This window comes from Marmota monax, unplaced genomic scaffold (genome assembly GCF_021218885.2).
Source record: "Marmota monax isolate L192 unplaced genomic scaffold, Marmota_monax_Labrador192_F-V1.1 WCK01_AAM20220418_F8-fsc00017, whole genome shotgun sequence".
NCBI lineage: Eukaryota > Metazoa > Chordata > Mammalia > Rodentia > Sciuridae > Marmota > Marmota monax.
Genome location: NW_026695241.1, coordinates 24,652,878 through 24,666,097, shown reverse-complemented (window position 1 = coordinate 24,666,097; position 13,220 = coordinate 24,652,878). Strand labels below are relative to the sequence as shown.

The following is a 13,220-nucleotide window of genomic DNA, read 5'->3' as shown; positions in this document are numbered from 1 at the left end:
GAGATTGGAACACTTGCTCCTTTTCATGTAAAGACTTAAAAACTAAAGCTCCATATCCTAGGCATATTTGTGTTTCATTCCTTCAGGCCAGTTTAGTCAGGCATACAGAGGCATTTTCTTGAAAAGAAAATATATAGGAACATTGGGTGACAGAAGGTAGTCTAGTGTGTTTTTTATCATGTACTTATAAGTATATTTTATAGAAGTATGCAGCTTATCTTATTTGTAAAAGAAGTAAAAATTTAATTTTGGATGAGAGTGTCACACTTAAACTATGTTAATTTTTTTGTGATTTGACATTTTATCTCTTATTAGTCACACATTCTAGTAGATTTATTAGAAGAGTCAAGTTTTGAAGTTGGAGCTGAGGGTAGAGATTGCCAAATACATACTTAGGTGATGTTGGGATAATAATTTTGGTATAGAACAGTATAACTATTGAAAGGTTGAATCGTATCCTTTTATGTACCTTTTCTATGTGAGAAGGGAAGTTTGAGACAATGTTTTGATTGATATGATTGTATTTCAAAAACTTAGTTTGTGGATTGTTTAATATCCAGAGTTGTCATTAAGGTTTTTCTTTTTGTTTTTGTGTTTTTCAGATATTAATCTGGCTGCAGAGCCAAAAGTGAACAGAGGAAAGGCAGGTGTGAAACGATCTGCAGCGGAGATGTACGGGTCAGTACCAGAACACCCTTCTCCGTCCCCTCTACTCAGGTCCGGAACTTTATTATTTATAACTGCATTGTGTCCATCAATGGGCATCTTCTCTATCTGTTTTCTGGATGTGGGGAGGGTTTAATGTAATGTGTTTTATTAGTACAAAAGTAATTTTTTAGTAATTATTTATTTTGTGTTGATGTACTTCATTTTGCCCATTTCCTAGAGAATTATTATAAATCCTGACTTGTTTGCAATTAAAGAGTATTTTTGTATTCATAGAATGAATTAAAATCTGTCAAGTGAAGTTTAGATTCTTAGAAGCCGGGAAATATTAAAGGGAAAAATAGTGATATAAGTTTTATTTATTATTGTAATGTTCAGTTTTCTTGTTTTAGCTGATAATGTTATATGTTAGCATTACTGATTTGGCCATTGCATGTTCAGTGGTCTATAATGTTTAGAATTTAGTGATTCATTGTTTGAATGATTTGTAATTATTCCATGATAATTTTTAAAATCTGTATGTTATGATTTGTTTGGCATGTTTTTCCCCCGTCTGCTGTAGTGAAGTAATTTCAACAGCTCCAAATTAATTTTCCTCGGTATTTATTTTTCAGCTCCTCTTTTGACTTGGACTATGACTTTCAACGAGATTATTATGACAGGTATGTTCAAGGTCTTTTTTAAACTATCAGTAAATACCATTGTGTTTCTATTTTGAAGTACACTTTTTCTTGTCGTAATGAATAGTGTTTTTGAAGAGATAATCTTATTATCAAAATAAAATGAAGTAACTTTACCCCCAATTGTCAAGTATACTTGGTAGAGAATCATAACTGTTGATTCCAAAGAATCAGCATAGTTAGGGTATCAAAGCAAAATTATAAAGTGCTTTTTAAAAAATACTTTTGAAAAATCCAAAAGTCTGCTTTGAACATGAACTAATAAAAAATAAAGTGAGCAGGAGGTCAAGAATGAATAGTTTTAATTTCTATAGAAGTTAAAATATTTTTGTGTGTAGTATAGTTCTTTTTTTTTTTTTTAAATATTTATTTATTTATTTTTCGGTGGACACAACATCTTTGTTTGTATGTGGTGCTGAGGATCGAACCCGGGCTGCACGCATGCCAGGCGAGCGCGCTACCACTTGAGCCACATCCCCAGCCCTTGTAGTATAGTTCTAAAAGATAAGATTGGTAGTATAATGAATAAAATTTCTTTTTGTGCTTTTAGAACAGGATTAATGTTTGGAGAAATAACATTTGAAGAATTGGTTTACTTAATGGTTTAAATGTAGATATATAGTATTTTATTTAGGTAAATGCTCTACCACTGAGCCACAACCCCAGTTCCTATGAATGGCTTTTAATGATGAATTTTTTCCTTTTTTTCATTAACCTTTATAAAAAAAGTGCAGGATTTAGAATTAGTATAGGACTTTTCTGACAGCGAGTGAATTAATATGCTAAAAAATGTGGCCACATTGACATTTAACTCACTTTTAATATCTGTAGTATATAGAAAGAAATGATGTATACTATATACATAATATATACTTTAAATTTTACAGTTAGAGCATACTACTAGTTTTTTCACTTCAGAATGCTAGTGTTCCAAACATTAAGCAGGCATGGTAGCTCATATTTATAATACCAGTTCCTTGGTAGGCTGAGATAGGAGGGTTAGGGTTCACTGCCAGTCATGGTAACTTAGTGAGAACATGACTCAAAATAAGAAACAGTAAAGAACCCCCATAGGATCAAGTGAAAATTTCCATGTTCGTGAAATACCACACATTATATTATAATATCAGAAGGATAAGGTGGGAAAATAGTTGTGTTTCATTTTTCCCTAAGTTCTTGAATTTATTTATATATGTTCAGTGCTAAGAATTGAACCCAGGGCCTCACAGATAGACAAGTGGTCTATCAAATCTATTTATTTTATGTGGTGCTGAGGTTTGAACCCAGTGCCTAACCCATGCAAGGCAAGCGTTCTACCACTGAGCTGTAGTCCCAGTCCCAGACCAGTTAAAACCTATATTTTGAAAACCAGTTTTCTTATGTGAATTCCTGAGAAAATTTACCATGACTTTGTAGTTGATATAATAGATTTGGACATTTCTTTGCTACTTAAAATTTGAGCCTTTTGTGGTAGGGGCATACCTGTTTTATTTGTGATCAGGGTCAGATGATGCAGGAGGATAAAGATTTCCAGGCCAGCCTTAGCAGCTTAGACCCTATCTGAAAATAAAAGGGCTTTGAGTGTGCCTCTGTGGTAAAGTTCAATCCTCAGTTTAAAAAAAAAAAAGCCACACCCATAATTGAAGTCACTCTTTTAAGTGACATGCAGGCATTGAAACCTATGAATTATTTTGAAGCAGTCTCATTTAATACTTATGATAATCAGTTGGTTTCCCAAATACTCATACATACCTTTAAGGGATTCTTAACAGACTCTAAGGTGCTGCTTTTTGCCTTTTTTTTTTAAGCTTCCCAGCATGTTGTTGTTCAGTTATGGCTGGCAGTAACACAAGAATAAGGAATGTGGCTGGGCTTGTGGCTCAATGGTAGTACTGGGTTCAATCCCCAGCACCACATAAACAAACTACATAAAACAAAATAAAGCTATTATGTCCATCTACAACTGAATATTAAAAACTCAAAAAAGAATTAGGAAATGAATTTATTTCTTGGAGTATCACACTGTGTCTATGTCATGGAGGTTTTTAAGAAAATTCTAGAATGTTTTGATACAATTTGGGAGATATCCCCATCTCAAGCTTGTGATACAGTTTATATCTTTATGAAGACAACCATCCTCATGGAAAAGTTACTTTTGGGCGATCATTGTGATTGAACCTGGAGGTGTTTAACCACTGAGTCATACCCCTTAGCCCTTATTTTTAATTTTAAGATAGTCTTACTAAGTTGCTGAGGCTGGCCTGAATTTGGCAGCCCTCCTGCTGTGATTAAAGGCAATATGCCATTGTACCTGGCACTTACTCTTTTCTTCATGTGAGGTTAAGCTTCATATTATCTCACTATAAGTAAATAAGCTTGAAAACAAGTATTCTTCTGAGGTATTTGAAAAAATCAGTTAAGAGTAGAAACACTGGGCCTCAGCAGTAGCGCACTTGCCTGACATGTGTGAGGGGTTTGATTCTCACCACCACATATAAATAAATAAAAGTCTATCATCCGCAACTAAAAAAATAAAATTTAATTAATAAAAAGTAGAGACAGACTGCGGAGAGTAGTTTAGAAATTACATATATACAGAATTAGATTTAGATTTCTTAAAATTGCTATTAATCTTAATGATTGATGGTCGTACTCTTTAGTTTTTCAAATATCTTTAAGATATCCTCAGCTTCGTACTTTAATATTCTTCCATTTTAACTTCAGCCAACAGGAAAAAGTTTCTGATGACTGATGTAGCCACTAGGTGTAATATTTGATTGCCCTGAAGTATTGAGCTTTGTAATGGGGAAGTAAACATGTTCATTCAAGATTTTTTGATAACCATGCATTTGTTAGTTTATTGGGGAATTCAGCTCATATTTTATAATGTAGATGTGTAAAAAATGGAAGAGTGTTCCCTTAGTCTGGTATGTGAAATATTCAGTAGATGAGTGCTTATTTGAGAAATAAGGTGTTAAGTAGGATCTCAGAAATATTTGGCCCGATAGGAATTGGTAGGGAATCTAATCTTTAGAGAAATGTAAATCATTCTGAAGATGCTTTCATTTATTTATTTTTTAGTGGGGGTTTGAACTCTTGGTTGTATTATTTTTAGACAGGTCTTACAAAGTTAGGGGCTCACTAACTTGACCCACGCTATCCTGATACTTGTATTCTTATTATCTTGGCCTCCCAAGTTGCTGGGAAATTAGGTGTGTGAATTCAGGTCTTTGATATGTTAGTAGTTAAACATGAACCCTGGGTTCTGTCAAAATATTTTTTTTAATGGTGAATTCACCTTTTATTTATACTATGGAACATTTCACTTTCTAAATACACATCAAGTATGTGTAAATGAGAATAGTGTAATGAGTTGCCACATAATGTCATCCAATACCTGATCAGTTTTCTACCAGTTGATTGTATTATTCTGTCTTGTATATTTCCTGAGAATTGGTAGATAAGTCTGTAGGATTTATTAGATTTAGGGTTTTTTTTTCCTCTCTCCATTGGTATAGTTGGGAGAGGAAGCATAATATTTGGTGCTTTAATCACCAATGGCCTACTTTTTTGAGAGGAACTATAAGAATGTTAAGTATTTTGCATGGGGGAAACTTCTGTTTTACAAATTAGAAAGTAGATAGTTATAACATTGCATTTTGTTTAGGGAATTCATGATTTGTGGTTTGGTGTTTTTATGACTTTTGAGTGGTCAAGTACTCAGACTCTAAATCATTTAAATTGGGGGGGTAGTAAACAGTTAAAAACTTAAATATCTTTGAGTCATAGTACTAGGCATGTAGTTCTCTAAGAGCTCTTATCTAGCATGTCTCCAACCCTGAATTCAGTCCTCAGAATTTTAAAAAATGTGAGTCATTTATATTTGTAATGTGCTGTTTTATGAGAAGGAGATCATTCAATACAGTGATGCATTCAATACCCTTACATGTTGCTGTGCAGTAGGGTACTGATTTTTGTTATTTTACCCTTTATCATCTCATAGTGTAGTGATGATATATTCCAATGTTTCTTATTACGAAGTTTTCATTTTCCATTTGTCATGACACTGTTTCTTAAATTACTTCAGTAACTTATTTAGCTTGCAACCGCATAAAAGTTCTAAGATGCATAATTTGGCAGTGTATGGCAAATTACTGTTTTAGACCTGCTGCTTACTATATCATGCATAGTTCATTATTCTCTATAGTTTTGTTACTCGCTGGGCTGGGGTTATGGCTCTGAGGTAGAGCGCTTGCATACCATTAGTGAGGTCCTGATTTGTTCAGTCCTCAGCACCACATATAAATAAATAAAGATTTAAAAAAATAAGATTTGTTACTCCCTATAGATTTGTTACCTAACATTTTTCTGTTACTTATAAGACCCTAAAGTAGCTTTGAACTTTGACATATATATTGATGTCTTATCTGTAAGTTGCATGTAGATTTATCTATATGTAGATGTATGTAAATATTTATCTAAAGGCGACCTGTATGTCTGTAATCCCAGCAACTTAGGAAGCTGAAGCAGAAGGATTGCAAGTTCAAGACCAGCCTCAGCATCTCAGTTGCACTAAATAACTTAGGAAGACCCCGTCTCAGAAAATACAAAGGGTGGGAATATGTCTCAGTAGTGTAATTCCTTCTACCAGTATGTTTGGCAGAATGGTAAACAACAGGATAGGCTGTGCGTTGATTATTTGAAAATAAAAAAGAATTGAAAATTATTTGAAAATAAAATACTGTACTTACTGCTATGAAACTTTATTCTTATAGGACCAGTGTCATTAAAATGGCTTTTTAGTCATTTCAATTAATTCACTTCAAAAATTATTTCTCATTCAAAGAGTATTAGACATCATTCCAGTAGTGTTTGCAATAAAAGTATGTTTTGTGTCTCCAACTTTATTTAGTATACAGTAAACTTCTGAGTTATAAACTTCCAAATGGATGAAAGAAACCTTAACTAAAAAAGAGATTTAACAGCTCAATTATGAGCAAAGTTATTCTGATTCTTTTTTCTTGGCGAACTTGGTGAAACCAGGAAGTATGATGGGTTAGTAGGTTTGAGAAAGGGATGTTTAGAATGATATCTGAGAACCTGGCAAACAAACCTTGTAAGCAAAAGACCTGGCTCTAAATGATTTTGGTTTTGAGTACTTTTATTATAAAGTACAGCAAATATTGCACGTGGCACTTAATAATGTATGCCTAGAATGTTTAATTCTTTCATGAGTAGTTTGGAGAGCTGTTATTTCTCCATGTCTAATCAGGTATGCCAGCACATAATTAATAGAAAGATGAACTACACCAAGAATTCAGTTTTCCCAGGCATGGTCACCCACTATATACCTGGAGTTCCATTGTCTAGGAAGCTGAGGCAGGAAGATTGTAAATTTGAGGCTAGCCTCAGCAGCTTAGTGAGACCCTGTCTCAAATTTAAAAGGAGAATGTGTTTTTTTTGTGGTTAAATGCCCTTTGGTTCAGTAACCAGAACCAAAAGAAAAAAGTAGAAAAAAGAATTCACAGCTTGGGTGCAGCCAATGGTAAAGTGTTTTCCTACTGTGCAGTAGGCTCTGGGTTTTATTCTCCAGTACCACATACAGCAAATCGTATATTATACGTCAAAGAAAGAACTAAGAAATGAATAGGGGCTGCCATTTATTTTGTGCACAATTTTTCATAGATAAATTGTTTTGCCCAATGACTAGAAACCATCCCTATTCCAGCTTGTGGATCTTGGCTAGGGTATGTTCAAATTTATGGGTATATTTGAAGTGTTTTGACTTTTTAAGCTGAGAATGGAAGAGGACAGATCTATGAATTGAAAGAGTAGTTAAGGGAGCAGTCAAGCTACCTTTTCAAAAAAGAAAATTGACTCGTCAAGGTGTTATAGGAATTGACATCTTAGAAATAATACCATAGTCAGAAAAATGAAACTTGGAGAAAATGGTTAAGTAGATAAGTTTTCTAAGTTTTAGAATGGAGAGAAGGTAGAGAAGATATGCTGTTTGTGTAAATCCTAAGCATCTCACTATTGTTTGTGAAATCAAGGCTCTTGACCTGTTTCCCAGCCCTATTTTTTGTTTGCTTTAAATTTGTGATTCTCCTACCTCAGCCTCTAAAACTGCTGAGATTACAGGCATATGCCACTCACTGCTCCCTGCCTGAAGTATAGCAGAGAAAAGGAATTGATTAAAGTTGAAAATGCAAGATATATGAGACTGAAAACATCATATCTCCCCACTTCTCCCATTCTGGCGATTGACCACTGGGCTGCTTTACAATTGAACCAAATCCTCAGGCCTTTTGAATTTTTTAAAAATTTGAGAAAGGGTATTGCTAAGATGCCCATGCTCCCCTCAAAATTGTGATCCACTAGCCTCAGCCTCCTGAGTAGCTGAGGTTGGGATTGCAGGTCTACACCACTATGCCTGTCCATTATACATGGACACAATACATTTGTTTAGGATCAAACCCAGTGCCCCACATGTGCTAAGGAAAGCACTCTACCATTGAGCCACAATCCTCAGCCCTCTTTGGTTTTTGTTTTTGTTTGATACCAGGTCTCAATCGCTGAGGCTAGCTTTGTTCTTCTGATCCTCTTGTCCTAGTTTCCCAAGCCCCTGGGATTACAGGGATCTGCTATAGTGCCTGGCTATGCCTGGCATATTTAAGAAATAAGTAATATTTGAACCTTTAGTCTAGACACACAAAGGTCAACAAATCAAAACAGCGAATATGGGTGGAACAAGAATCCAAACTATGTATTTATATATTTATTCATCCCAGATACAATATCTTGTTTTGCTCCTCTTCCGTTATTTGGTATGTATTCTTGTGCAATATGGGACTTGAATAATGGTTGTTATATCTGTTTAAAGGGCACTGAGATACATAATTTGTGAAGTTTTGAGAAAGGGGGGGTGACTTTGGATTGGCATGAGGAGAGAGTTGGGGGAAATTATTATAATTAGTGTCCTCCTGTTGGTTGTCTGCTTCATTTTTAGTTATTTTTTACTATGTATTATTTTTTAGTATGGAGGATTAAACCCAGGAGTGCTCTAACACTGAGCTACATCCCTCACCCTTTTTAATAGTAGATGAACCTGGTCTTAAACCAGCAATCCTTCTGCCTCAGCCTTCCAAGTTGCTCCGATTACAAGCATGTATCACCATTTCTGGCTCGGTTGGTTTTCTTGGGTGAACCTCAATATTAGTATGATTAAGTAGTAACTTATGTGCCTAAGAGGATTTTATTTATTTATTTTTAATATTTAGTATAAGTAGTTGGACACAATACTATTATTTATTTTTATGTGTTTCTAAGGATCGAACCCAGGTCCTTGCACATGCTAGGCCACAACTGCTGAGCCACAACCCCAGGCCCCCCCCCAAGAGAATTTCAGATGCTGACATACATATTAGTAGTATTGGTACACTTTGTATACCTATTATTATTGGACTTCGATTTTTGATACTAATGCTCCTTACTATTCATTTTTTAGGTAGCTTCCTTTTTTAATTTTGTCCTATACTCCTTTTCTGTATGTGGTATATAATTCTTTGGAATCTTTTGAATCTGGATGAGACACTACCATGACTCTCAGTTGTTCGAGTGACATACTTATCTAATTCCATGATAGCCCTTATTTTATTTTATTTCTTTTTGGCACTGGGGATAATGCTTAACCACTGGCCCACATCCCTAGCTCTTTTTATTTTGAGACATGGTCTCACTAAGATCTTGAATGTGGCTTCAAACTTGTAATCTTCCTTCTTCAGCCTCTCCTGAGTTGCTGGGATTACGGTTGTGTGTTGCCACACCTGGCTTTTGTTTCTTTTTCCCCCCTCTTAAGTTAGCTTTTTTGAGATAAGAAATATACTATATACCTTAAAACTACATGGTTTGTTTAAACATATTTAATTGTGCATATAATGCCAAGACCTAACATTTTGTCATTCCCCTGATAAATCTTTTGTCAGTCCTTGTTCCTCCCCTGTTCTTAGGCCTAAATAAACCACTAATTCATAGGTGTGCTATTTTGGCCTCTGGTGTAGAAAGGATAATATGTGTCTTGTGGTAGGCTTTCTTCCACCTTAGAGGGAAAAAAATCATTTTGGTGTTAATCCTTGTTGTATCATGCATGAGTAGACTGCATTCCTTTTATTTGTAACTGAAGTTCATTGTATGAATAATATCATTTTGTTTGTCCAGATTTATTAGTTACTGGGCATTGGGTTGTTTTTCCTGAGTTGCGAACACATTATATATGGCTCAGTTGCTGCGATTACAGCCACCATGTTGCTTCAGCTAATGATAGAGTCTTCATTTTATGTCCTTATGCCAATTTATCTTGACAATATTTTCAAATCCCTTTCACTTCTCCTTTCTTTTCCTCCCCTTTTTCATTTTGGTACTGGGAATTGAATCCAGAAGCCCTTTATCACTGAAGTACATTGCCAGCTGTGTGTGTGTGTGTGTGTGTGTATTATGCACGCGTGCGCATGGCAAGCACTCTACCAACTGAGATATGTTCCCCTCCCAGCTATTTGAACCTGCAGTCTTCTCTCCTTCATATGAGAGTTGCTGGTATTATGGGTGTGTGCGCCACTGTGCTCAACTCATTTAACCACTTTTACATTGGGTTGAATTACAGATTATATCCGGAAACAATATCTTATAATGGCATTCTTTTTTTTTTCTTAAGCCTTTTTTTTCTAACTTATTTCACCATCTTTTTTTGTCATGAGAGGAGTTGTATTACTATCAGTTTGTATTAAGAACTTAAGAACATGTATTATAATTTGTAAGAAGTTTGGTTTTGTTACAGAGAATAAATTATAGATTAATGGGTTACCTTTTGAGATTATAAGCAGTAGATGATTATCTGGACATAAAAAAACAAGAGTAGGGGTAGGATGGTGGTTCAGTGCAGAGTGCTCGACCAGTACCTGTGAGGCACTGGGTTCCATCCTCATCACCACATAAAAATGAATAAATAAAATAAAGGTTTTTAAAAAAAGAGCAGTATTATCCATTATGATTTTCTATAGATGTAAATATTCTATATGTAGTACATGTCTAATACTCAATTACTTAATTAGTTAAATTGGATTCAGTGAGTTGAGTCAGTTAAAGTGATTGATTAAAGCCTGGACTTTGAGTAGGAAATTAAATAATGCAGATTGCATATTCATTCATTCATTCATTCATTTTCTTATGCTGGGGATCTAAACAGGACCTGTACATGCTAGGCAAACTACCATTTTGCTATAAGTTTTAAAACAAAGCTTATAAGCAGTATTGAAAGTATTAAAGAAACAAGTGTTAATTTGCAAGGAAAGGAAAAAAAAGTAGGTAGCACTATTAATATGTGGAATTATAGTGTTTAATAAAGAGTATAGAAGTAGAAAGTACAAAACACTTATCTGTAGAAATGTGCCTTTATGGTTTCCGTACAGCAAACGTGACATGTTACCTGCACTCAGTCACTTGCATCATAGGCACAAGATTTTAATAAATGGCTTTTATGGCATTCTGGTTTTTAGTATGTTAACATATACAGCCTTTTTCTGCTTCTCTGAGGGAGAAGACTTCAATAGTCTTCATTCATCAAGTTAGAAAATAGGAACACCAGTTCTGTTAACATTCCAGCTATATATATAGTGTTGAGTTTGTCATCTATTGTTCATTGCACAGTTTGGTAAATTTTTTCTAGAAGACTGTTTAGAACTAATGTCACTTATTTACTCAACACATATTGCTATGGTCTCCGGGGATTCAGAAGTTAAATCATATAAACACATATAAACACATTTTATGTCCCAATGATAGTGGAAAAGTTTCGAGCAGAGCAATAAAAGGTTCTTCAAAATATTTTTACAAGCCAGGCATTGTGATAGAGTCCTGTAATGACAGGGGCTTGGAATGCTGAGGCAAGAGGACTTAAAGTTCAAAGCCAGCATCAGCAACTTGGGCGCTACACAAGAGGTCTATACTAGAGACTCTGTATCTAAATTAAATACATTTGTAAATAAAAGACTGGGAGGCTGGGGGTATAGCTCATGTGTTCACTTGCCTTGCACAAATGAGGAACTGGGTTCGATCCTCAGTACTACATAAAAATAAATAAAATATTTTGTCCATCTACAACTACAAATTTTTTTAAAAGAATAGGGTTGTGGCTCAGTTGATGAGTACCCTTTTAAATCCCCAGTGCACACACGAAAACACATATCTTGTTTTACAAGATCACTCTTATTTAATCCAGGCGCAAGAGGGCATTTTTGGTGGGACACAAGTTGGTAGTAATAGGAATGGAAAAAAGTAGTTGGATATTGAAGTTAGTGCTGACATTTGTGTATACCTCTTTTTTTAATTTTTGTAATTCTAGATGTTCAGCATGCCTTTATTTTTATGTGTTTATTTTTATTTGGTGCTAAGGATCCTACTCAGTGCCTCACACATGGTAGGCAAGTGCTCTGCTTCAGAGCTACAGCCCTAGCCCTATACCTAATTTTTGAGAGTTCAGAAATCAGAAGTAGGATGATGGCTGTCTTTCACAGATCAACTATGGAATTGTAAGATTTAATCTCCTTTTTAGACATCCATTTGTAGATATGTTTAATAGGCAGTTTGGGGTTTTTTTTTTTTTAAATCAGGTCCACGTGTGATCTGTTTAGATTGTAATTGGATGAGTCACATCCCCAATCCTATCTTGCATTTTATTTAGAGACAGGGTCTCACAGAGTTGCTTAGTTTCTCAGTTTTGCTGAGGCTGCCTTTGAACTAGTGATCCTCCTGACTCACCAGTTTTCCGTGGACACAGCATCTTTATTTTTATGTGGTGCTGAGGATCGAACCCAGCACCCAGGTGAGTGCGCTACCACTTGAGCCACATCCCCAGCCCGAGTACATCTTTTAATGACATTGAAAATGTGAAGGAATAAGTTAAGTTGATTTAAGAATTCCTCAAAGAGGATATGTGTACTGGCACATGCTTCTGGGCCCACTGGCTCAGAAAACTGCAGAAGGATCTCTATTTTGAGGCCCTAAGCAACTTAATGAGACCATGTCTCAAAATAAAAAGGGCTGGTGATGTAGCATCTCTTGGGTAAAACCCAGTACCAAAAACAAAAGAAAATGAATGAAAAATGGAGGAGAGGGGAGTAATAAGCAGGAAGTATTGTGGAAAGTATGTGAAAATATCTTCAGAGTAGAGGCATGAATTGTGTCACAAATTCTGTTGATAGTGCAGTAAGAAGCTTTGGTGGCAGAAATTGATATTTGAATTATTAATGGGAAAGTATAAATTGGAAACAGAATGGAAAACCAGGGATTGAACCCAAAGATTCTTTACACTGAATTACAACCCCAGTAGTTAGTTTTTTCTTTTTCCTTTGTCCAGGACCTAGGTAAATTGCAGAGGCTGCCACACCCCCCCTTTAACCATTTATTTTATTTTATTTTATTTTTATGTGGTGCTGAGGGTTGAACCCAGGTCCTCCCACATTCGAGGCAAGCATTTTGCCACTGAGCATTTTACCATGAGCCCCAAAGAGGCTGGCTTGGAACATGGGATCCCAGGCATGTGCTACGTCACCAGCCCTATAATTTTGAAATAAAATTTGGTGCATAGGATTGATAATCATATAACCATCAAAAAATTACGATAGAAATCATTCTAAATCTCTCCCAAATTAGCTAATTATGCCACCTTATAGTCATCCTCTCACCCCAGTCTAATGTGGCAAATAGATATTTGCTGATAGATTCTCTTAAGGATAAAATCCATTATAATAAAAATGTATTCTGGTTTGAATTCATAAAATAGCAATATAGGAAAGAATGGGATGTATATATTTTATTACC

General features: G+C 35.2%; 1 protein-coding gene across 11 annotated transcripts in view; it reads left to right on the top strand.

Annotated features, from left to right (window-relative positions):
• The window catches only part of Hnrnpc (heterogeneous nuclear ribonucleoprotein C), a 53,369-nt gene that overhangs the window by 32,116 nt on the left and 8,033 nt on the right, over positions 1-13,220 (top strand). For 9 of the 11 annotated variants that reach the window (XM_046441056.2, XM_058577754.1, XM_046441051.2 and 6 more), the window contains 2 exons: positions 603-717; positions 1,281-1,328. In XM_046441056.2, the coding sequence (XP_046297012.1) occupies positions 603-717; positions 1,281-1,328 (163 nt within the window). The remainder of the gene's footprint in view (positions 1-602; positions 718-1,280; positions 1,329-13,220) is intronic. The other 2 variants (XM_058577756.1, XM_058577755.1) reach the window with 1 other exon arrangement.